The sequence below is a fragment of the Calidris pugnax genome, unplaced genomic scaffold (assembly GCF_001431845.1).
Source record: "Calidris pugnax isolate Ruff unplaced genomic scaffold, ASM143184v1 scaffold9, whole genome shotgun sequence".
NCBI classification, from domain to species: Eukaryota; Metazoa; Chordata; class Aves; order Charadriiformes; family Scolopacidae; genus Calidris; species Calidris pugnax.
In genome coordinates this window covers 5,648,963-5,672,530 of record NW_015090778.1, presented here as the reverse complement: position 1 = coordinate 5,672,530, position 23,568 = coordinate 5,648,963, and the positions used below count along the sequence as shown (strand labels likewise).

Below are 23,568 nucleotides of genomic sequence, written 5' to 3'. Positions count from 1 at the left end.
GGGACCGGGAGGTGCTGAGGGACGGAGAGGCTCCCCCGGGGCTGCCCAGGTTGGATGGAGGGGGGGATAGGAGGGTCCGATCCATCGCCATGGGGAGGTGGAGTGTACCCAAACCGCGAGTGAGCCCCCCGTCCCGGCTGAGGGCTCCCATCCCCGGGTCGCCGCTCCTGAGGTCCCCCTCGGCCTCCCCCGCCATCCCCCGCCCGGGTCCTCCCCTATCCCGTCTGCCCCCGCGGCGGCGGCGGCGCTCGCCCCGGCCTTGGCGCGCGCTTCTCCTCCCCCGGCCCATGATGCAACGCGGCGGCCCGGGCGCAAGATGGCGGCGGAGCGGCAGGGCTCAGGTGGCGGCCGTGGAGGAGCAGCAGCAGCAGCAGGAGGAGGCGGAGGAGGAGCGGAGGAGAACAAGGAGAACGAGAGACCGGCGGGACCGCAGCCTGGCGGCCTCGGCGACAGCTTGGGCCTGGAGAGCATCCTGCGCCGCGGCGGTGGCGGCGGGGGGGGGACGGGACGTGGCAGGCCCGGCCCCGTGGGCGGCAGGGGGACGTGGCGGCCGCTGTGGGGAGCGCGGGGGCTGGCAGGCCCCGGGCGGGCGGGCACGGCCGCCTCCGCTTCCTCGTGGGAGAGGGACGGTGGAAGCTCCCCTGTCCTTGTGCGGAGGCGGCGCTGAGGGCGGCGGGCCCATCCAGGCCGCGCTGACCCATCCGCAGGCGGTAGCTGGACTGTGAGCCCTGGGTTTAGAGCCCTGGGGGTCCCGGACTATGCTGGCCTGAGAGCAGGTTGTGAGCCCTGGGGTTGGGGACCTGGGCGAAGGTGATCTGAGAGCAGGTTGTGCACCCTGGGGTCAGGGCCTCGGGTGATGCTGGCCTGAGAGAGTGTCAGTGTGACAGCCTGGGCTAACTCGGAGGCATTTGCACCATCCCTGGCGGCGAGGGTTTCATTGGGATGAAATCGGGGCACCAGCTTTGCATCTTTGAATCGTGGTTTTGTTCTTTACCATTCTAGTTTCTCCTTCCAAACCGTGTGACGGCTGTTCTCAGCCTTCAAAGCAGAACTCTGCGCTAGGCTGCCTGCAGTAGATAAGAGCAGGCTGTCAGTAATCTGGCGGTAATATTAATGCTTGAAGCGGGCAATAGTGGATAAAATAAATCTAACAGGTATGCAGAGATGGCAGACTGGCTCTTCTAGATTTAGCACTTCTGAAATCTGATGTGGCATGTAAAGGTCATGGCATTTTTGTGTGTGAAACTTCCATGTGAAACCAGTCCAGCTGCACAGCTGTGAGAGCGCCGAGTTTTATCTTCTGGGTGAGAGGAAAACCCAACTGAAATCAGGTTGCAGGTTTACATTTAGCATATGGCAGGTGTTGTAAAGTTGTAGAGTAAGATGGTGACACAGTAGTCACCCCAGTAACATTAGGAATACCAAAGTCAGGGAAAAGGTCAATAAAATGGAGGATTTGAATTCAATGAGTAACTGCTCAGGCTGAGAGACAGTCTGAAAAAAGTCTTAGGTAGACAGTGAGGATGAGGAGTGCCCTGAACTGTGTTGAGGCATTACAGTTTGACTTGTTTGTTCCACAGATGCAAACTAATTCAGTGTAGTAACTATTGATTTTAATACTTAAACTGAAGAGACTTTTTTAAAGGTGTAATTACAAGAAAACACTCTGATAGAGGTCTGCCATTTTAGATTGTAAGAGTGTGGTGGTTTCTTTTTCTCTGGCCATAGTAATAGTGTTTCTTTTGATGGGGTCATTGTATAATCTGTCTTTGTTTCTACGTTTTTAAGGCATCTTGGTAAAGCTTTCAAGGGAAGTTCTGGGATGTAAACACATATAGCACAGAGATTTCTTGTTTATGACGGAGATTTTATTTCACAAAATAGTCTGCCTTGTAAACTGAATGAATGACATTGGCAAATTTACCAGAATATGGTATGATTTTATTTGGTAGCATTAAGTGAATAAAGTAAGCACAGGATGGACAAGAATGCACAGGATGCAAATATGAAGTCATGGAGCGATGCTGTCTTAATTCAGAGGCCATTGTCATGGAGTACTTGCTACAGTAATATACAGTAAGATTAGAGTAGAAAATAAGCCCCCTGAATTCTTCCCAAAAGCTCTTTTTATGAGGTTCTCTGTATCCAGAAACCAGTTTTTTGTGGGAGCTGTGCCAGAAAGATAGCAGTGATTCTGCTCTGTGGTACTTCTGCCCTTTCCCTGAGAGATGGGAAGTTTAAGAGCAGGAAAGCTTCTCTCCAATTAATTTTTGCGTCTGCCCCCGCGGCGGCGGCGGCGCTCGCCCCGGCCTTGGCGCGCGCTTCTCCTCCCCCGGCCCATGATGCAACGCGGCGGCCCGGGCGCAAGATGGCGGCGGAGCGGCAGGGCTCAGGTGGCGGCCGTGGAGGAGCAGCAGCAGCAGCAGGAGGAGGCGGAGGAGGAGCGGAGGAGAACAAGGAGAACGAGAGACCGGCGGGACCGCAGCCTGGCGGCCTCGGCGACAGCTTGGGCCTGGAGAGCATCCTGCGCCGCGGCGGTGGCGGCGGGGGGGGGACGGGACGTGGCAGGCCCGGCCCCGTGGGCGGCAGGGGGACGTGGCGGCCGCTGTGGGGAGCGCGGGGGCTGGCAGGCCCCGGGCGGGCGGGCACGGCCGCCTCCGCTTCCTCGTGGGAGAGGGACGGTGGAAGCTCCCCTGTCCTTGTGCGGAGGCGGCGCTGAGGGCGGCGGGCCCATCCAGGCCGCGCTGACCCATCCGCAGGCGGTAGCTGGACTGTGAGCCCTGGGTTTAGAGCCCTGGGGGTCCCGGACTATGCTGGCCTGAGAGCAGGTTGTGAGCCCTGGGGTTGGGGACCTGGGCGAAGGTGATCTGAGAGCAGGTTGTGCACCCTGGGGTCAGGGCCTCGGGTGATGCTGGCCTGAGAGAGTGTCAGTGTGACAGCCTGGGCTAACTCGGAGGCATTTGCACCATCCCTGGCGGCGAGGGTTTCATTGGGATGAAATCGGGGCACCAGCTTTGCATCTTTGAATCGTGGTTTTGTTCTTTACCATTCTAGTTTCTCCTTCCAAACCGTGTGACGGCTGTTCTCAGCCTTCAAAGCAGAACTCTGCGCTAGGCTGCCTGCAGTAGATAAGAGCAGGCTGTCAGTAATCTGGCGGTAATATTAATGCTTGAAGCGGGCAATAGTGGATAAAATAAATCTAACAGGTATGCAGAGATGGCAGACTGGCTCTTCTAGATTTAGCACTTCTGAAATCTGATGTGGCATGTAAAGGTCATGGCATTTTTGTGTGTGAAACTTCCATGTGAAACCAGTCCAGCTGCACAGCTGTGAGAGCGCCGAGTTTTATCTTCTGGGTGAGAGGAAAACCCAACTGAAATCAGGTTGCAGGTTTACATTTAGCATATGGCAGGTGTTGTAAAGTTGTAGAGTAAGATGGTGACACAGTAGTCACCCCAGTAACATTAGGAATACCAAAGTCAGGGAAAAGGTCAATAAAATGGAGGATTTGAATTCAATGAGTAACTGCTCAGGCTGAGAGACAGTCTGAAAAAAGTCTTAGGTAGACAGTGAGGATGAGGAGTGCCCTGAACTGTGTTGAGGCATTACAGTTTGACTTGTTTGTTCCACAGATGCAAACTAATTCAGTGTAGTAACTATTGATTTTAATACTTAAACTGAAGAGACTTTTTTAAAGGTGTAATTACAAGAAAACACTCTGATAGAGGTCTGCCATTTTAGATTGTAAGAGTGTGGTGGTTTCTTTTTCTCTGGCCATAGTAATAGTGTTTCTTTTGATGGGGTCATTGTATAATCTGTCTTTGTTTCTACGTTTTTAAGGCATCTTGGTAAAGCTTTCAAGGGAAGTTCTGGGATGTAAACACATATAGCACAGAGATTTCTTGTTTATGACGGAGATTTTATTTCACAAAATAGTCTGCCTTGTAAACTGAATGAATGACATTGGCAAATTTACCAGAATATGGTATGATTTTATTTGGTAGCATAACTTAAGTGAATAAAGTCAGCACAGGATGGACAGAATACACAGGATGCAAATATGAAATCATGGAGCGATGCTATCTAAATTCAGAGGCCAGTACATTGTCATGGAGTATTTGCTACAGTAATATACAGTAAGTTTAGAGTAGAAGAAATTGAGTAGAAAATAAGCCCCCTGAATTCTTCCCAAAAGCTCTTTTTATGAGGTTCTCTGTATCCAGAAACCAGTTTGTTTGTGGGAGCTGTGCCAGAAAGATAGCAGTGATTCTGCTCTGTGGTACTTCTGTCCTTTTCCTGAGAGATGGGAAGTTTAAGAGCAGGAAGGCTTCTCTCCAATTAATTTTTGCCAACAAAACTGTCACAAGTGTGACTGGGGAGGGATGGATATAGCGTAGCTAAGGCAGTCAGTCAGATTAGCCTAGATGTGTCTGTTGGCATAGCTTATTATCCTGAAATGAGCACTTGTGATTGTCTGTAAGAGGAGGTGCTTGTGGTACATCTTAGTCCTGGCCTTGGTGACAGTCGTAAAGCTCTGAAGGGAAGCAGTGGAGTCATGAGGTCTTTTAGGGCCATCAGTTCTCTCAGTCGTGCATCTTTAGGAGGTTTTTGGGTGCCCTCTGTTCTAAGCACGTTTGCTTACTGCAACCTTTAGAGTTCCATTATTTTGGGGTAGAATAAAAAACTGATAACAGACTGTACTGTCGATCTGCCTTAACACTAATGCAGTCCTTCAGATTGTGAAGGAGTCTCAGCAGCAGCACGGTTTGCGACATGGAGACTTCCAGAGGTACAGGTTAGTAAGCTGTGTGGATCTCCTGAGTTACTACTGGGGCTTGGCTTACTTCATTTAAAATGTAAACCCGTTGTAGCAGGCAACAAAAATGGTCTGCTAACTAAATATCCATTGACAAATTGCTCCAAGTGAAGCAATGTACACATATTTTTTATTCGTTAGATATAGTGTGCTGTGGCTGTTCCGTTTCAGAGGATACAGACAGACTCTTGTTTCTCTGTTGCACTTTGAGAGCTTGTTTGTTAACACCTCACTGATAATCACTATACTCTTCCAGAATTCAGTGATCAATAAAGATACATAAAGCAATTAGACAGTAAAGAGAACATCATTCTGATTTTCCATGATCAGGAATTAGTACATGTCTTCTTACCTTTCTTTTATTCTGTTAACTACTGGTTTACAGCTAGTTTCTGAACTAGCTCTTACCGTATGTCATACATGGAATTCTTAGTTAAAATGTTGCCTGTCACAGCCTTTAGTCCTTTTGTTTTTTCTTCTTCTTTTTTTTTTCTGGTGTGAGAGCACAGCAAAGAAAGTTGTTCTGACTGTGGTTGTCTTTTCCTTAGGGGTTATTGCTCCCGCAGGCTGAGGCGGCTCCGAAAAACACTCAACTTCAAGATGGGAAACAGGCACAAGTTCACGGGGAAGAAAGTAACTGAAGAGATTCTCTCAGACAACAGGTACTGGATGGAATTGAGCATTCAGTGTATTAGTGAATAATTTCTTTCATTTCAGTAATTTATTTTCATGTGGACATGGTGGAAAGCTGTTCTGTACAATATATTCAGAAATGGTTTTTTTCAGAGATGTACGTGTGTTGTTGATACTAATAAAAGATGAAGGTTGAGGCTGCAGTGCAGGGGGAAGAGGTGCTGCTCAGATCCTGCTTCATCATGTGGACAAGTGGGAGAAGAAGGAGCGGCAACAGCCAGTTCCTTCTCTCACCTCAGAGTTGCTAAAATGGCTTCTTTTCATAATGAAATCAGTAAATGACTTTGATATTAAGGAGGAAATCCTTATTCAGATTAGTTGCATCCCAGCATGTGAATGCTGATAACATAAATGGTGTAGCCAGCAAGGTTGTGGTTGGAGACATGATCCTTTCCCTTTGAATAGAAATACTGAATTGCCAGTTTTAGTTTTTCAGAATTGGGCAGGATGCTGGTCTGATAGAATATGTGGAGAACAGCCAGGATCTTGGACTTGTTTCCCATCTTTTAGAAACACTTGAAATGTCTGCTGTCGCATCTTTTCTTGTGGGGAAAAGAAAACATGATACTGTCTTCACCTGGCTTGTTAAGGAGCCAGATGCATTCTAGCATTAATTATTCTAGCATTAGCTGGTGGGAAAACAGACACTTTTACCCATATTGAACCAGTTTTAAAGAATGACCTAAAATCATAAATCCGTTTGTCTCTGCAATGTGTGTAGTGCTTCAGAATTGGGCAGGATGCTGGTCTGATAGAATATGTGGAGAACAGCCAGGATCTTGGACTTGTTTCCCATCTTTTAGAAACACTTGAAATGTCTGCTGTCGCATCTTTTCTTGTGGGGAAAAGAAAACATGATACTGTCTTCACCTGGCTTGTTAAGGAGCCAGATGCATTCTAGCATTAATTATTCTAGCATTAGCTGGTGGGAAAACAGACACTTTTACCCATATTGAACCAGTTTTAAAGAATGACCTAAAATCATAAATCCGTTTGTCTTTGCAATGTGTGTAGTGCTCCAGAATGGTACCAAATTCTCTGCCTCAGGTGATCACATTTCTGTAGTGAGAAGTGCAGTAGAAAAGAGTTAGGAGTAATATGCCTTTGTGTGCTTAGAATGTTAAGAAAGAAAAGCTAATGTTAAGAAACCAAGCTAAACTTTTGTTACAAAACTTTACAGCTCGCATGGAAGAGAACTAGTGGTGACGTGGTAATACTTGTTGGAATGTCATTATTTTTTCATCAATCTTCCTTTGCCCCGTAGGTATTTGCTGTTGTGGCAGGATGCTGGTCTGATAGAATATGTGGAGAACAGCCAGGATCTTGGACTTGTTTCCCATCTTTTAGAAACACTTGAAATGTCTGCTGTCGCATCTTTTCTTGTGGGGAAAAGAAAACATGATACTGTCTTCACCTGGCTTGTTAAGGAGCCAGATGCATTCTAGCATTAATTATTCTAGCATTAGCTGGTGGGAAAACAGACACTTTTACCCATATTGAACCAGTTTTAAAGAATGACCTAAAATCATAAATCCGTTTGTCTCTGCAATGTGTGTAGTGCTCCAGAATGGTACCAAATTCTCTGCCTCAGTTGGGTGATCACATTTCTGTAGTGAGAAGTACAGTAGAGAAGAGTTAGGAATAATATGCCTTTGTGTGCTTAGAATGTTAAGAAAGAAAAGCTAATGTTAAGAAACCAAGCTAAACTTTTGTTACAAAACTTTACAGCTCGCATGGAAGAGAACTAGTGGTGACGTGGTAATACTTGTTGGAATGTCATTATTTTTTCATCAATCTTCCTTTGCCCCGTAGGTATTTGCTGTTGATTCTGATGGATGCAGAGCGAGCCTGGAGTTACGCCATGCAGCTGAAGCAGGAAGCAAACACGGAGCCTCGCAAACGATTCCACTTGCTGTCGCGCCTGCGCAAAGCCGTGAAACACGCTGAGGAGCTGGAGCGGCTGTGTGAGAGTAACAGAGTGGATGCTAAAACAAAGCTGGAAGCTCAGGTAAACACCAATTCTTTGTTCCTGTCTTACAGCAAAAGCTGGACAGGAAACCTTTGCATTTTGGGTGAAGAGATTACAGAATCACAGAATCCTCTAGGTTGGAAGGGACCTTAAAGATCATCTTGTCCAACCGTCAACGTAATTTTGACAAAAATAGACACCCACACAACAAACAAGGAGCATCATCACTAAACCATACCTCCCAGCACTACATCAACCCGGCTTTTGAACACCTCCAGGGATGGGGCCTCAACCACCTCCCTGGGCAGCCCATTCCAATGGCTGATAACCCTTTCAGTGAAAAATTTTTTCCTAATATCCAGCCTGAACCTCCCCTGGTGTAACTTGAGGCCATTTCCTCTCGTCCTGTCGCCTGTGACTTGAGAAAAGAGACCGACCCCCATCTCTCTACACCCTCCTTTCAGGGAGTTGTAGAGAGCAATAAGGTCTCTCCTCAGCCTCCTCTTCTCCAGGCTGAATAACCCCAGCTCCCTCAGCCTCTCCTCATAAGGATTAATCTCATCCAGCAGTAGATAATCAAAACGGAGCAATTCTCAAATTGGATGATGTCTCCCATTGAATGACTTGGACTCACTGTTAATGCGACTGCTGGAATTGCAGAAATAACTGGTGGCACCAGCCAAGGCAAGGACCTGGCATGTGGAAGTTTTATAGGTGTATCAAGTGATTGTCCTTGCTTTAAAGGGCAGTATGTTAATAAAAGTAAAAAGAATTGTGGGGAGACTAAGATGGTGCAACACAGCCTAAGAATCTATGCTTATCTGTTGAGTTACCTATTTTTATAATGTCCTAAAATAGCCATCTAGAAGACAAACCTGTGGGTGCAGTTCCTGGAACGCAGAAAAAGCAGTTCTGTGGTGGCACCAGCCTCTTTGAACAAGGGGCTGCAGTGGTACTCAGTTAATTAAAACTGCCATTTTGTAGCTTATTGCTGGGGGGGGGAAAAAAAGGTTTTGTGACCTCAGTGGGTCACCTTGGTTTCATGACGAGCAAGAAACATCTTTGCTTTCGTCTGATTCAAAATGTAGCAGTGTTAGTTAAAATGAAAAAGAGGTAGGTAGCTGGTAACCTATAATTCAAATCAGTTGTCTTTCACTGAATTTCACTGAATTTTAGAGTTGGAAGGGACCATAGAGATCATCTAGTCCAACTCCCCTGCTGAAGCAGGATTGCCTAGAGCTAGAGCATGTTACTCAGGAATACTCATGTTACTGTGGGAAGACCAAATGAAAAGGTCAAGGCTTAGTTACTGCAGGAATTACAACAACAGCCTTTGTTCCAAAGTTTGTACAAACTGGCTGGTGGGCTTGGGGAAATTAACTTGCCGTTCCGTTGCCCGCAGGCGTACATGGCGTACCTCACAGGGATGCTTCGCTTCGAACACCAGGAGTGGAAGGCAGCAATGGAGGCTTTCAACAAATGCAAGTGAGTTTCCCCACTTCCCCAGCTTCATTTAGTAAATAGCATTGGATCAGTCTAGTAAGTTTATATTCTCTACGTTCAAAACTCTGTGGGTTGTTTAGTTAAGTGTGCGCTTAACTGGGAGGTACTACTGAAGAAATAGCATCCTCCAGAGTAGAGAGGCAAACTCTTCCCTTAAGACAGCGTATCACAAACCAGCACGTACTGCAGTGTTAATATATATTCTTTACTGTAGGACCATATATGAAAAACTGGCCAATGCTTTCACAGAAGAACAAGCTGTACTGTATAACCAGCGTGTGGAAGAGATCTCGCCCAACATTCGCTACTGTGCCTATAATATTGGTAAGGAAGGAGGGGTACCTTGTCTCCAACAAAGAGCAAGGCTTGTTCACAGGAAAGGAATACTGACTTGGTGGTTAAATACTGTTCTCAGTGACACTGGAATGAGTCCATAGTATTTTTTGGGCAAATTCTGCACATGTTCTGGGGCAGTTTAGCAATGGAGAAATATACTTATTTTACAACAGTGCATGTGGTTTTGTGTAAAAAGGCAAAATACCAGTTTGCATTAGTTTGCTTATGACATCAAATGAAATTGCATATTTATCCTCTTTGTCCATAAATTGCCAGTATAAAATCTGTTGATTGGCTTTTCTATATATTACAATAACTTGTGAGCTGGGATGGCAATTTGACCTTGATTTGTTAATTCTCTCAGGTGACCAGTCTGCCATGAATGAGTTGATGCAGATGAGGCTGAGGTCTGGTGGCACTGAAGGTCTTCTTGCAGAAAAACTGGAGGTAACTTACTTGAATGCTTCACCTTGAAACATTCATTATCACTCTGTTGAGCATAGCATTCAAAATCTTAACCATATTAGAAGAGAATAAGCAAGCCTGGGCTCTGGGAAACCACACTTCCCTAAAAAGCCCTTTGGTTTGAAAATAGCCAAGTCTAATGTGAATTTGAAAGTTTTGGTTTTGCACACCGAGCTTTGGAAAATGCAGGCTCCTAAGAAAATAGCCAAGTCTAATGTGAATTTGAAAGGTTTGGGTTTGGATATCGAGCTTTGGAAAATTTAAGCTCATAATTCAGTCTGTTCTCTGCAGGCACTGATTACCCAGACTCGAGCAAAGCAGGCGGCCACGATGAGCGAGGTGGAGTGGAGAGGAAGAACCGTTCCGGTGAAGATAGACAAAGTGAGGATCTTCTTGCTGGGGCTGGCTGACAACGAAGCAGCGATTGCTCAGGTAACCCAGAAGCCATCTCCAGTGCTGATGTTCTAACTGCTCCCTTTCCTTCAAAGTGCAGGATAATACGTGATACCCAGACTAAAAGCTTTTGAATAATGCTTTTTCTCAAACTTGGGGTTGGAAGGCCAAAAGTAAAAGTAGGAATATTGACCATAATGCAAAGCTAAGTGTCAGTTGGGGATAGTTCCCACAGTCTCCTAAGTGGTAGTTTGGCAGATCTGCTCTGACTATTACTGCTCTTTTGAACACTTTGTTCTGCCCAGAAGTGCTACCTCTCGGGGCAGGGTGATGACCATTATTATTTGTAAGTCACTTGGAAGGGAAGGTTACAATTTTAAGAGTAATTGGTTTGGAATTACCGTTCTCATTTCTTTTAAGTATCTTGCTCAAATGATCCGACTTCAGAGCAACGAAAAGAGAAAGATATGCATCGATCACGTTTATTTTTTTTGTCAGCAACAAAAATCAATTTTCTAGGTGAAGCAGGTGCTATGATTTTTATATTATTTGGTTTGGAATTACCGTTCTCATTTCTTTAAGTATCTTGCTCAAATGATCCGACTTCAGAGCATCGAAAAGAAAAAGATATGCATTGATCACATTTTTTTTTTTTTTCAGCAACAAAAACCAATTTTCTAGGTGAAGCAGGTGCTGCGATTTTTATATTACTTTCTTCTTGACTTATGCAAATCCTCAAAAGCGGTAAAGGATTACTGAATGTCAGGATGTAAATCAATTTCAAATGTAACAGTTCTGAAACACTTGCAGTGGCACACGCTCTGCATGTCTTTAGTATCGCAGCCAAGTTTTCCACATGGAGTTTTTTCTTGGAAATGGTGCCCAGGTGTTGTATTCTGCTTCCTAGTGGCTGCACGCAGCACTCTTGCTGTTTAAAAAGGCAGGGGAAGGATCTTTATTGACAGTTTTTGCCACTAAGGATGTGCTTTTTGCATCATCAAAAAACATGTATCACCAGGAGAAGAATGAGTATAAAAAGCAATTTAAATGACAAAATTAGAACCTTGCAAAGGTATAAGGCAAGCAGCAGGAGCAGGAGATAGTAGTAGGGAGATACTGCCAGTAGGATAAACAGGATATGGCTGGGTAGGAAACGTTAACATTAACCATTCTTGTCAGAATCTTATGAATTGTATGTTGCCAAATATACTTTTTTGCAGGCAGTGCATGAGCATGGCCAGCAGGTGGAAGTGCATCTTAGAGTTCAGTGTTCTCTCATTTAATTTTCATCCTGCCAGGCTAGCAGGTCCAGTAGGACCTTTCTGGTTTGGTCGCCCCCCATAAAGCTGTGGCAGAACAGTGATCTGAAGTTGTTTTCATCTCACTCTGTGTTCCTTGGAAGCTCTTGACTAAACAGAGGAGTTTTGTCCTGGTGATCACAGCTAGTCCTAGTGAGAGCTGAGCGTGCAGCAGCTGTATTTACATTTCCAGAGGACTAAAACTTGGCCTTTTAAAGCAATTCTGCAGTTGCTGTGTCATCTGTGATGGGCAGTCCGGCTTCAGCTAAATGCGTTGTGGTTCCTGGCATCTTTAGCACCTTTCTGCTCAACTTCCCTAAGTTGAAACCCTAGCATGAGTAGTGCTGGATTAGAGGCAAACACAAATGTGTGTTTTGTGTAAAAACAGAGATTCTAACCACAGTTATATTGTGCCTTCAGTGTCTTACTGGTAAGGGGAGAAACAGAACAAATAAACTAAGCAGAGCAAATAAGCCAAATTGAAACACGAATCCAAGCTTAAAATTACTGATGTCAGCCCTTTTGTAGGCTTGAATACGTGACTTCAAGGGCCCGTTGACTCTAACCAGGTAGAAGTGAGAAGGCTAAAGGGAAGAGTGACAAAAGTGTTTCTCTATCTGGTAATAACTTTCAGAGATGATACACCATGTTTTAGAACAAAGGAAAAATTAGAAGTGAGCGCTCCTAGACTTTCAGAAGTGGGTTCAGTTCCCTGGATGTCTTTAAGATGAACTTGTGCTGTTCTACCAGGGCACTTGAGTCACTGGCTGTAGCACTTGTATCTCAGTTTTATGATCTGCTATCTCCCAAATCAGAACATAGGTGTATTTACACATAGAATGGGTTTAACCTTAGGAGTTTTTGCTTAGAAGGGAAAGCCTTTGTTTCACTGCATGGCCCAGCCCTTTCCCTGTTTGTGCTTGACTGATGATCTAGCTATGTCTGTTTTCATTTTTGTGCATACAGTGAAATTGCTGCGCTCCTCTGGGCGAGGTTGAGAATGCTGTCAGACTCGTCTCTGGTTATTCTCAGTAGTTAGTCCCACCTTAAAAATTCTTGCAGCAAATCTGAAGAAAAAAAAAAAACCCAACAAAAAGCTTCCATCTTGGGTCAAGATACCTGAGGTTTTGTGAGGGAGTAAAAATAACATTCCTTAATGGGTTTGCAAAGCTGAAAAGAGGAGAGGCAGAAGTTGCAGAGCTCTGCTGAAGAGAAACAAATGAGCATGGTTTTAGACAGCTTTTTATTCACTTGGACAATTGTGAATTTGTTGCAGCAAAGTTCATTTTCTGCTGTTACATGACATGGAAGTGGTGTAACACGGTGCTGATAAACCTTCATCCCTCCTTTGATTGCTAAGGATGAGGTTTGTTTCTGGGCAGCGTTCTCTTAGGGAATCAGTAAGGATCTTGCGATCCCCATCTAGTTACCTCCTCAGTCACCTGAATGGAAGTTGAGTTTGGTTTTGGGTGCATTGTTTAATTGAGTACATGATATGCCAGTCCATTAGGCTGAGATCAGGCTTCAACTTGTTTTTTAAAAGTTGTTTTCAAATTTTGTTTTTGTGGCAGAAGGCCAAAAACTGCTTCTTTTTTTTTGACCAAACTTGTGGTGACAGCAGAAAAGCACTCAGTCAATCCTGCTACTAAAATACAGGGTTACTGTGAAAAAATGCTTCAAAGAAGCAAATTATTGCCACTGTGAGCATTACTAGAGTGGGAGTGTAGAAGAGATAATCATCTACGTGTTCTTACCACATGAGAAAAGTTTAAATCAGCATAACAAGAGCAGTCTGTGTTGGTAGTTTGCCAGTTCAGTAATGCTCAGTTCTTCTTCTCTTCCTGGGCCTTTCCCACAGTGCAGTCCAACCTCAGCTGTTCCCAGAGCAATGTGGGTGCCATCCTGGAAGGGAAGGGTGTTGCTGGGAAGGACGCTGGTGCAGGGATGAGGTGATCAGCCCTGTGTGTGTTAGGGCTTTGGTGCTGCTCAGTTCTCAGCTCTGACCACGTTCCCCCCAATTTCCAACAGTTTGTTCCCTAAAACATATTACAGAGGGGTACAGATTGGAGTTTTAGCCACCCATAACTGGGGAGAAACTTTCTTTAATCTTCTCAGTCAATTCTTGCAGCATGGGATGCAGGATACAAAAATTTCTAATAGATGCCTGTCTTAACTTCCCTTTGCTCTTAGGCAGAAAATGAGGAGACAAAGGAACGTTTGTTTGAATCTTTACTCAGTGAGTGTAGAGATGCCATTCAGGCTGTTCGGGAAGATCTGAAACCAGACCAGGTAAGCAGCAAGCATCAGTGTTTCTGCTTTTGACCACATAGTGTTTCTCTTTGGGACTGATTTGTTATTGTTAATCTTGCTTAACAGTAAAAGTGGCTGGGATTTCTTTAATAAAAAGCTGCAAAAGTTGCTGTCACCTTGGATTTTATTCTTTTCAGAACTGGAGAGGGTGAATAGCAATGTAGAAGCCTTCATTCTTTTGCCTGGAAGTCTGTTATAACTGCCCTGTTTTACCCAAACCTTGAGTTGTTTCTGATATTTTCTTCCCTTGGCTGCCAGTTTTAAGTAAATCACGCAGTATTTTTTCCCCACTTTCCACAGAAGCAGCGGGAACACTCTCTGGAAAATGATTCTGGGAAGGTGTCCAACATCCAGTACTTACACAGGTAATAGGCAAACATTGCTACCTGTACTAGTGTGAAGAAATCGTGCTCTCATGTCAAGATTTTTATTTTTTGTTTGTTTGTGGTTTATGGGGTTTTTGTTCTGGGCCTCTCAGATCTCGAAGGATGACTGTACGGAAAAGGATCTGATTCACGCAGCTTTGAAAATGTTTTACTTAAGACTCTCATGTTGACCTTTCAGATGATACCAGTAGGAGAAAAAACATCTTAGACTGGGGGGAGGAGTTTTTTTCAGAACAAAGAGTAACGTCTGAGTAGTTCTGACAGCCTGCTGATGGTATTTGATCTTTCATATCCTAGTTACTTGACTTACATCAAGCTGTCAACAGCCATCAAGCGCAACGAGAGCATGGCGAAGTCTCTGCAGAAGGCACTGCTGCAGCAGCAGCGGTCGGAAGAGGACGGCAAGCGCACGCCGCGGCCTCAGGACCTGATCCGTCTGTACGATATCATTTTGCAGGTACAAAACAAAACTAATCCTGCTCACTGGAGAGCTTCTCTACAAAAAATTATTGTAGGAAATATAACAGTGCAAGTGAACTGCCCGTGAAGTCTGAAGAGCAACTGAGTCCCTACAGTTATCTTGTTGAAGATCTTAGAATCATAGGTTGGAAGAGACCCTTGGGATCATCGAGTCCAACCATCTCCCCTACTCTACAAAGTCCTCCCCTACACCATGTCCCTCAGCACTGCATCTAAACGGCCCTTAAACACAGCCAGGGATGGGGACTCCACCCCCTCCCTGGGCAGCCCGTTCCAATGCCCGACCACTCTTTCGGTGAAAAATTCCTTCCTAATGTTCAATCTAAACCAACCCTGTTGGAGCTTGAAGCCATTCCCTCTCGTTCTGTCACTAATTACCTGTGAGAAGAGACCAGCACCAACCTCTCTACAGTGTCCTTTCACGAAGTTGTAGAGAGTGATGAGGTCTCCCCTCAGCCTCCTCTTCCTCATACTAAACAGTCCCAACTCCCTCAGCCGCTCCTCAGACGATTTGTTTTCCAGCCCCCTCACCAGCTTCGTTGCCCTCCTCTGCACTCGCTCCAGCACCTCGAGATCTCTCTTGGATTGAGGTGCCCAAAACTGGACACAACACTCGAGGTGTGGCCTCCCCAGTGCTGAGTACAGGGGCACAATCACCTCCCTACTTCTGCTGGTCACGCTGTTTTTGATAGAACCCAGAATGCCATTGGCTTTCTTGCCCATCTGGGCACACGGCCGGCTCATATTCAGCCCTTTGTCAACTAGAACTTTGAAGAACTAGAACTAGAACTTTGTTCAACAACTACATAAAACACAAAAAACCCATTCTGTTTGTGAACAGGAAATGGGTGCTCTTGGTTATACACTCTAATGCAGTTTTAAAATAGGCTTCCTGACTATTTTATACATCACCCTGGTAGCTGCCTTAGTTTCTGCTAGCCAGAGAAAGTAGCAGCTAAAAATACTTCAAATATACTTGTTCTTCATAAGCAGTTTCTCAATTTCTCACATAAATTTTCAATTAACTGTGGGAGCCTGTGGCTGAAGCAGTTGTAAATGGGAAAGGGAAATGCCTTATGAAAGAATTACTTCATGTGAAATCTGAGGAGTCTTTGTCCTAATTCCTGTTTGTGTCAGGAAATCTGTCCTGAAGGCAAACTTGCACAAGTTTCAATGAGTGGCCTTCACAAGGTTAGCATACTAATAATTAGAAAACTGGAAACTATTTCCATGGGAGTGTACTGTTGACGTGTTAAAAGGGGCAGCTTTCTCTTACTCTAGCAGATTCCAGACGAAAGCAACGCCTGAATTTGTTCCTCTGACACTGTTTTGCACAGAACCTGGTGGAACTGACACAGCTTCCTGGCCTAGAAGAGGACAAGAACTTCCAGAAAGAGATTGGGTTGAAGACACTTGTGTACAAAGCTTACAGGTGACTGAGAAACAGCCAGGTTTTCTTTAGTGGGTGTTACATCTTCAGAGGTTATTATTCCAAAGCTCTATGTGCTGTACAGGGCTTTGGTGCAGATTCCTCTGCCCTTTTGTGAAATGAAGACTGGATGCTCAGGAGAAACTGGCCAGTTCTTCTTAAAAATATCTCCTCTTATCCATCATTTGAATTGGCAAAAGGTATGGATGATGTACATGTCAATGAGCCACTTTTCACCATTGCAGGTGTTTCTTCATTGCCCAGTCTTATGTCCTGGTAAAGAAATGGAGTGAAGCTCTTGTTTTATATGAGAGAGTGCTGAAATACGCCCGCGAGGTTCAGTCAGGAGCTGGAGCTTATACGAACAGCTTGAAGGTAGGAACCCAATCCCCTGTGTGAAAGGGAGTTGAACTTTATGATTAAGCTCTGTCCCAGTGTTTATTGTCAATTAGATACCAGGCCATTACAATTCAAGACTGATCTTTAAGCAGGGAGTGTGATTGCTTGACACATAATAGCAGAGACTTTCTAGTGGTGTGAAAATGCTCCAGCTGGCCTTTTGCTTGCTGGTTGTAACTTGTTGTAACAACTCTAGAACAATTTACCCCACTTCCTCACATCTGTGCTTTCTGTGATACTACTTCTGTAGTGCCTGAAGGACTGTACTGTAGCTTTTCCTCTTCTGGGAAGACTTACCAGCACTGGGACTTAAGTTCTTAGTTCTTACATTTCAAGGTTTTACCTTTGCCCTAACTCTTAAACTCTGACACATTTCAGGCTCTCAAATAATTTTCTTTAATGACCTAGGAGCTGCCCGATGTTCAGGATCTGATCACTCAAGTCAATGCGGAGAAATACTCCTTGCAAGCAGCAGCTATTTTAGGTGAGTTGCACAATGGTACTAGAGCTCTAAAGCCTCTTGAATAATGCCCCTGCAGTTATTTCATTCCTTTTATTTAATTTCTGAAGTTCCAAGTGTTTTTCCACTTCACACTGATCTATGTAAGCTCTGGAGAATGTGTGGGTTTTTCCTACTGAAAAGCTGTGATGGCTGTAAATAAATATATGTGATCCTTTCAGTCTATAAAGCAGCTGCTTCTACTGAAAAATGTGTGGGTTTTTCCTACTGAAAAGCTGTGATGGCTGTAAATAAATATATGTGATCCTTTTAGTCTGTAAAGCAGCTGCTTCTGCTGAAAATATTGTCTTATATATCCCAGAAAGCAAGGTTCATAGCTCAGAGTTGAGAGCAGCCAACTCCTGAGACAGCCTTGCTTTATGCCAGAATCTAGCCTGTTGTTCTTAACACTTTTTCTTCAATTTTGCAGATGCAAATGATACTCACGAGACTGAGTCTCCATCTCAGGTCAAGGATGGCAAGGTAAGAACGGAGAGCTCAGGCAAATTCCAGTAATGTTCTTAATGAATATTACTTTTAACCTGTTACCTGAGTGTCTCTTACAACTCGAGAAATGTCATGCTGATTGGAGTTCATTTGTGAGTAGTGTATTTAAGAGACTTTTAGTAGGTGTTTTTTTTTCCATCTGCAAGTCCTGAAGATGGCTGACAGGCTGGGGTTCCTTGGGTAGGGGCTAAGCAGCTGCTTGCAGATTCTAGTGGGACATCTTAATTTTTTTAAATGTAGCTTTCTCCCTGCACATGGGAAGGTTTCCCAGAGGTCCTGCAGCAATGCTTTGACAGGGGTTTGAATCATTTTCAAGGGCCCAAGATGTTCCTTGAGGGAACTTCAGCTTCCGTTGTCTTAGTTGATGCTTAATCCTCTTTGCTTGTTTGACCTTTGTCAGCTTGGATTTGATGTGTATTTAATTCATGTTTCTGTATTGGTTTCTTTCAGCCTCTCTCGGAACGGTTTGAGACTTTCTGTCTGGATCCTTCTCTGGTCAGCAAACAAGTCAGCCTCGTCCACTTCCCTCCGGGCTTCCAGCCCATTCCCTGCAAACCCTTGTTCTTTGACCTGGCCCTTAATCATGTTGCTTTCCCACCTCTGGAGGACAAGGTGGAGCAGAAGGCCAAGAGTGGCCTCACTGGATATATAAAGGGCATTTTTGGATTCAAAAGTTAACCAGGACCCCCAGAGGAACAGAGGTTTTATCCTGTATTGAAGGGAAAGCTCCAAGAGGTTCTAGAACACAAATATCTGCACCTGAAACTGACAGAGGGAGGTTTTACCACCTTTTTCCCTGTGTTCTGTGTATATGTCTGTGCACTTACATTCTCTCCCAGTATTTTAAAGACAAAACAATCTACTTGGAAACACACGTACACTATAAATAGCTGAAAATAACCTGGACCACAGAAAAATCCTATTCTGTTTGGGAAGTTGGAGCTTGCTTTGTGACCAGTGGCCTGTTCAGGGCCAGTGCACACCTCCTTAGCATGGACCAGGGCACAGGTATAATTTGATTCCTCCCCTTGCCCCGATATTTGACACTGTAATTTGGTATTTTGGTCTAGAAATCTGGGTGTGATGGGGAACCAGAGGCAAAAGTAGATGCAGAACTAAACCAGCAAGATGAGGCTGCCTACCTGAAGGCTATGAAACACTAGCCAAGGGGGCTAACTTCCCTTTTCACTCCCAGTCCCCACTGAGAAACGTTATATGTAGTTATGTAAAGAGAAGTCTTGGTATTTTTAAAAAACGTGATATTCAGAAATGACAAAATAGAGCCTTTTTCTTTGTTGATAAGGATGGCAAACACCTTTCCCAATGTTAATGGTTACCCCAGTTGTGGTGGAGTATAACGTGAGTTTGTGCTCTGGGCTGATTGATTCTTCTTTATTGATACACATTTTGTTAAATACCCAAATGCAGTATAGAACCCATTCCTACAAGTTTTTTCTGGGAAAACTTGCTTCACGGGTGGCTTTAGAAATAGCTACTTGCTCTTCATGGGAAAGTTGGGTCTCTCAGTGTTCCTATTGTCTCTGATCTAAACCTTGCCTGAAAACAAGATGATCTTTTTCTGGAGTTCATCTGCTGCTTTTCCTTTGTCCTCAGTCAGTAGATAGGCCTGAAATGAGGAATAAGCAATGGGAACCTGGTAGGTTCTCGAGTGATGGATCTTCTGTCATGCCAGCCAGCTTTTTTATAAAGCACCCAGGTGCTATGGTGATAGGCACTTGCAAAATGCAGGTGATTTCATAATTGTCATCATTCAAACAGGAAAAAAAAAAAAAACCAACACACAGCACGTGGGCAGAACTGTTCCAAATAAAGTATTTGGAAGTTTCTACCAGCAGTGTTTGGGTTTTCACTCAGTCTGTAGCTGGAAGGTGACACAGCAGTTTGTTCTTGCTGCCTTAATTCTTCTGCACCGGTTGTCTTGACTTGGCGTTGTTTTGCCATTTTTTAGGGATCGGGATTAATAGGGGTGGAAACAGAAGAATTGGTTAAAATGGTCGGATTGTTGTTGTCATGGGGAATTTTCCATGCAAGGTGCGTGTCAGATGGATGGGGGGAATCACCAGTTTAGACAAGGGAAGGTCACACAATGACCGGCGCAGACATCAGCTGGTTGATCTCCTTCGTGGTACCTCTTTCTGTCTATGTTAATCTGAGCTTCTCTCCCCTTTTTGGCTTTTATATTAAATCACTTTGAGAACTGTTCTCCTGTTTGGTTTGCAAACCAAACTCCTTTCTGCTTTCCTACCACAAATCTATGTGGGGCCTGGATTGATTCCAGTGAAACTTGTGCTGCTGCCACTTTCTAATCGGTTACCGTTTGAAAAGAGCTAAGAGCAATTGGCCTTTTTGTGTTGAACATCTTTTTGACAGATAACTGATTAGCTGAACGCAGATAAGAAATCTGAAAACAATAAAGTTTTATTCCTGACCTCTGAGGCGTGTAGTTTATGTTGAGCTTTGAGAACATCGAGCGCTCTTTGCTTCCCAAGCGTTCAGAGGATCGAGGTCACGCCATCACCTTGGGGCTACTGAACCCCTGGAATGGCCACTTAGTTCTAGAGGAGGATCCTCTGCCCGAAGGCTCAGATAACAACACGCACAGTTCTCAGAGGCAACTTGGTGTATTTGTTTTGGTGTGATGTTAACAGTGAGTAGAGTGGGGTTTCTAAGCCCGGTTGTGACTTAAATAACGTGGAAGGCGCTGATGAGGCACTAGGAAAAAATGTAAAAAAAAAAAAAATAGAGGGAGGGAGAAAGTAATACTGTTATTCAGGTCACCTGTATGATGAAAAGCAAAGTTTATTGAGGCTCTTGGCCTTGGAATGGGAGAGGTGAGGCTTGGGCAGCAGCAGTTAGGAAAGTGAAGTGTCTGATGAGACACAACAAACCCATTGCCCTGAGACCAGCGAGTGTCAGTTGTGCCTGAAAGAGGCAGAGTGATGCAGAGCACAGGTTTATGGTGCTTGGAAACCTGCTTCCTTATTGCTCTGCTCTTTCATTAGGCTGCGCTGTTTAAAGTGTTTGCTCTCTTTCCATTAATTAATTGGCAAGTAGGCCATATGATTGCCCTCAAACAGGAAGCTCCAGCAGAACGGTCAAGATTATTGCTTTCAATCAACTTTTCCTATGGAGTATCTTTGGGCTTAGCGCTGGAATTTTAATTACAGGCTGAGCTGCCCGTGTCTGGTACCATTGCATCAATGAAAACAGGAATGAGATGGACGTCGTGGCCCTCGGCCCCACCATCAGAGATACACTTGTGTCTTGGGCAGTGTTCACTTCTGGTCAGGCGCTCCAGGGGGGGTTAGTGACAATGGATAGGTCTTGAGGGACTAATGGGACGTATGAGAGATGATTAGCTTGAGACAAACCAAGCAGTTTAAAGAGAAATGAGAGGTGACACCTGGGACAGTAATAGCCTGGCCTGAGAGCTCCTAAATAACAGTCTCTGCCTCCTTTAAAACAAGGAGTTGGGGGGAATTTTAACTGAAGGTGTTACTGGGGAAAGTCACTGCTGTCTCATCTGAGGTGTTTTGGGTAGAGAGTGTCCTGGGTGAGCACCTGCAGGGAGTTCGGGGCCTTGGTGGCTGCGTTATCCAGATGCTCTGGTTGCAGGTTCTGCTGGTGTCGGATGCACCTGGCAGTCATGGGCTGAAGGGTGTGGGAAGTCCTTTTCCAGCTGCAGTGGGAGTGAGTAGAACTGGTTCTTGGGAGAAGGTTCATCTGCCCAGAGATGTCTGTCCTCCCACATAGCTCCTGTCACCTGCCCCGTTAGAGCTACACACGCAAATACCCCACGGTGCTCAGCTCGGGGTGTAAACTGGGAGTTTCCTCGCTTAAAGGAGTGATTAGATGTGATCTGTGTTTTATATACGGCTGCTCCTCTTCTTCCTCAGGACTGGATTGCTATTTTCAAGTGTAAGAACAGCGGGAGGTCGGTTTGGCTGCCAAAGAGGAGCCCTTTGATCCGGGTGGGAGGAGTGCGCAGTGGGTGCCCCCGGTATGTAATAGGAAGCTGCAAGAGGAAGGATAGAGCAGAATAGGAAGCAGATGATGATCCCAAAAGCTGCTCAGCAGCGGTGGGCTCACAGCAGCCCGTGTGCTCTGAGCTTTCCTGGGGCTGGGGCAGGAGCAGCAGCAGCTCTGGGTGCCCACGTTGCCTTCTCCTCCCTCCCCTGCTCTGGATTGAGGAAGTGCAGGGCAGCGCTGCAGAAACCTGGGTCACTTCTCGTGTCCTTCTTCTTCCTGGGCCCTGCCCCGGGCACCCCCCTGGCCCTGGCACCGGGAGGGTTTGGTGTGGAGCGACGCCGTGCCCCGGGAGCTGATCTCCCAGCGGTTCCGTGGGACACACCTACACAAAGCTTGGTGCTGGGCTCTCGCCGCTCGGGCTCACCCAAACTGCTCCAAGGGTGAACAGGTTTGTGAAATGCAGCCGCTCCCTGACCCTCTCCCCTTGGGTGAGGTCTCCTCGCCCCGATGTGCTGTTCTGTGTCTGAGAAGGAGGAGAGGCTCCGTCCTTTGCCATCCTGCTGCAAAGGCAAAGCCACCGTGGCTGCCCGTCGGGTAACTGCTGCCCTGGCTGCAAAAATCTTGTGGAAGTGGATTGGGGTGGGTTTTGGGTGGGGACAGAGCTCGGGGGACTCTTTGCTCCAGAGGATCCATCCCAAACACCTTGAGTGTCATAAGAATCAGAGTGGTTTGAGTTGGAAGGGACCTTAAAAATCACCCAGTGCCACCCCCTGCCCTGGGCAGGGACACCTCCTAGCAGACAAGGTTGCTCAAAGCCCCATCCAGCCTGGCCTTGAACCCCTCCAGGGATGGGGCAGCCACAGCTTCTCTGGGCAACCTGGGCCAGGCTCTCACCACCCTCACAGCAAAGAATTTCTTCCCGAGATCTCAACTCAGTCTCCCCTCTTCCAGTTTAAAGCCGTTCTCCCTCATCCTATGGCTCCCCTCCCTCATCAAGAGTCCCTCCCCATCTCTCCTGGACCCCTTGAGGGACTGGAAGGGGCTTCTTTTCTCCAGGCTGTCCTCCCAGCAGAGGGGCTCCAGCCCTCCCATCCTCTCCGTGGCCTCCTCTTTGTTTTTGTTTGTGCTGGGGATTTAGGTTTTGCACGGGGCAGTGAATGATGAGCACCTCACTCCGAGCAGAGCACTGGATCACGGTGATTGGGTTAGAGCTAAGCCCCAGTGCAAATTCCTGCGTGGGAGGGAGGTGGCTGTGTCCGTCCCCCCCGCCGCGTCCCCAGCCCTTCTCTGGACTGCTGCGAGTAACCCGGGGTGAAAACCTTCCCACCTCTGGCCTAAAAAGCAGTAACGTCTCAGAGGAGGGGAGGTTAAAATCCACTTTCAAAGGGTGCATTTTGCATGTCTGTTGTGCGCACGTGGCCTTGGGCGCAGCTTTCATGTGCTCCAGTGCCATCAAATTCAAATCCAGACCCAGGTCCTGGAGTGTACTTAGCATTTCCAGGCGCTGCCCTACTGTGATCTTTGGCAAACTCCTCCAGTGCCGGGCACCCGTGGTGTTGGGGTTGTTATTAAAGTTAAAATTCTTGCTCTGGAAAATAGTCTTCTTGCCCCTCCCCTGCTGAGCTGGGGGACGGTGGTGTCCCTGCACAGACAGGGCAGTTTGCCCCGGGCTCACACGCTGTGCAGGAGGATTAGTGACTCTCATCCCCAGCCCGTGGTCAGTCCGGGGAGCGATGCCTTGGCTGTGGTGCCCGAATGACTAAAGAGCAGCATCAAAGCCTCTAAATTACCTCCAGTGCTTGCCTTTTTCCACCGAAGCTGGAGAACGTCTAATTTTCTCCGAGCACCAAATTAAGTTGGGGAAGGCGAAGCCTGGCTGTGCGGAATTAGCCGTGGCAGACACATTCATCCCCTTCTGGTCTGCACAGAAGCACTGGCCGCTGAATCTGAGCAACAGCAGCTCAAAAAATGGAGCTTTGCAGGAGATTCATGTCTGATTTGAAGAGCACTCGGGGGGGGTTTGGGCTGGCAGGTTGTGGTGGGGGGGACGAGCCACCCTGGCTCAGTGATGCTCCTGGTTGTGGCAGCCTCTGTC

At 46.0% G+C, this 23,568-nt stretch overlaps 1 protein-coding gene across 2 annotated transcripts; it reads left to right on the top strand.

Annotated features, from left to right (window-relative positions):
• Positions 1-316: 316 nt before the first annotated feature.
• On the top strand, positions 317-19,932 carry SRP68 (signal recognition particle 68kDa). Of its 2 annotated transcripts, XM_014953404.1 has the most exons (18): positions 317-391; positions 2,387-2,402; positions 2,433-2,519; positions 4,729-4,795; positions 5,365-5,478; positions 7,322-7,517; positions 8,881-8,963; positions 9,196-9,305; positions 9,682-9,764; positions 10,074-10,214; positions 13,664-13,762; positions 14,084-14,148; positions 14,467-14,626; positions 15,987-16,081; positions 16,324-16,453; positions 16,886-16,961; positions 17,407-17,459; positions 17,934-19,932. In XM_014953404.1, exons 1-18 carry the CDS (start codon positions 317-319, stop codon positions 18,159-18,161), a joined length of 1,878 nt encoding a protein of 625 aa, XP_014808890.1. In that variant the 3' UTR covers positions 18,162-19,932. The 2 variants fall into 2 exon arrangements, with proteins under 2 accessions (XP_014808890.1, XP_014808881.1); XM_014953395.1 differs by lacking the exon at positions 317-391 and having other exon boundaries at positions 2,350-2,519.
• Positions 19,933-23,568: the final 3,636 nt, after the last annotated feature.

Bases quoted from the DNA above. Each gene is read 5' to 3' on its own strand.
- SRP68 (XM_014953404.1), top strand. From the start codon at position 317: ATGGCGGCGGAGCGGCAGGGCTCAGGTGGCGGCCGTGGAGGAGCAGCA. The intron at 13,763-14,083 runs GTAAGCAGCAAG...CACTTTCCACAG, and splicing joins AAGATCTGAAACCAGACCAG to AAGCAGCGGGAACACTCTCT. The intron at 14,149-14,466 runs GTAATAGGCAAA...TTCATATCCTAG, and splicing joins AACATCCAGTACTTACACAG to TTACTTGACTTACATCAAGC.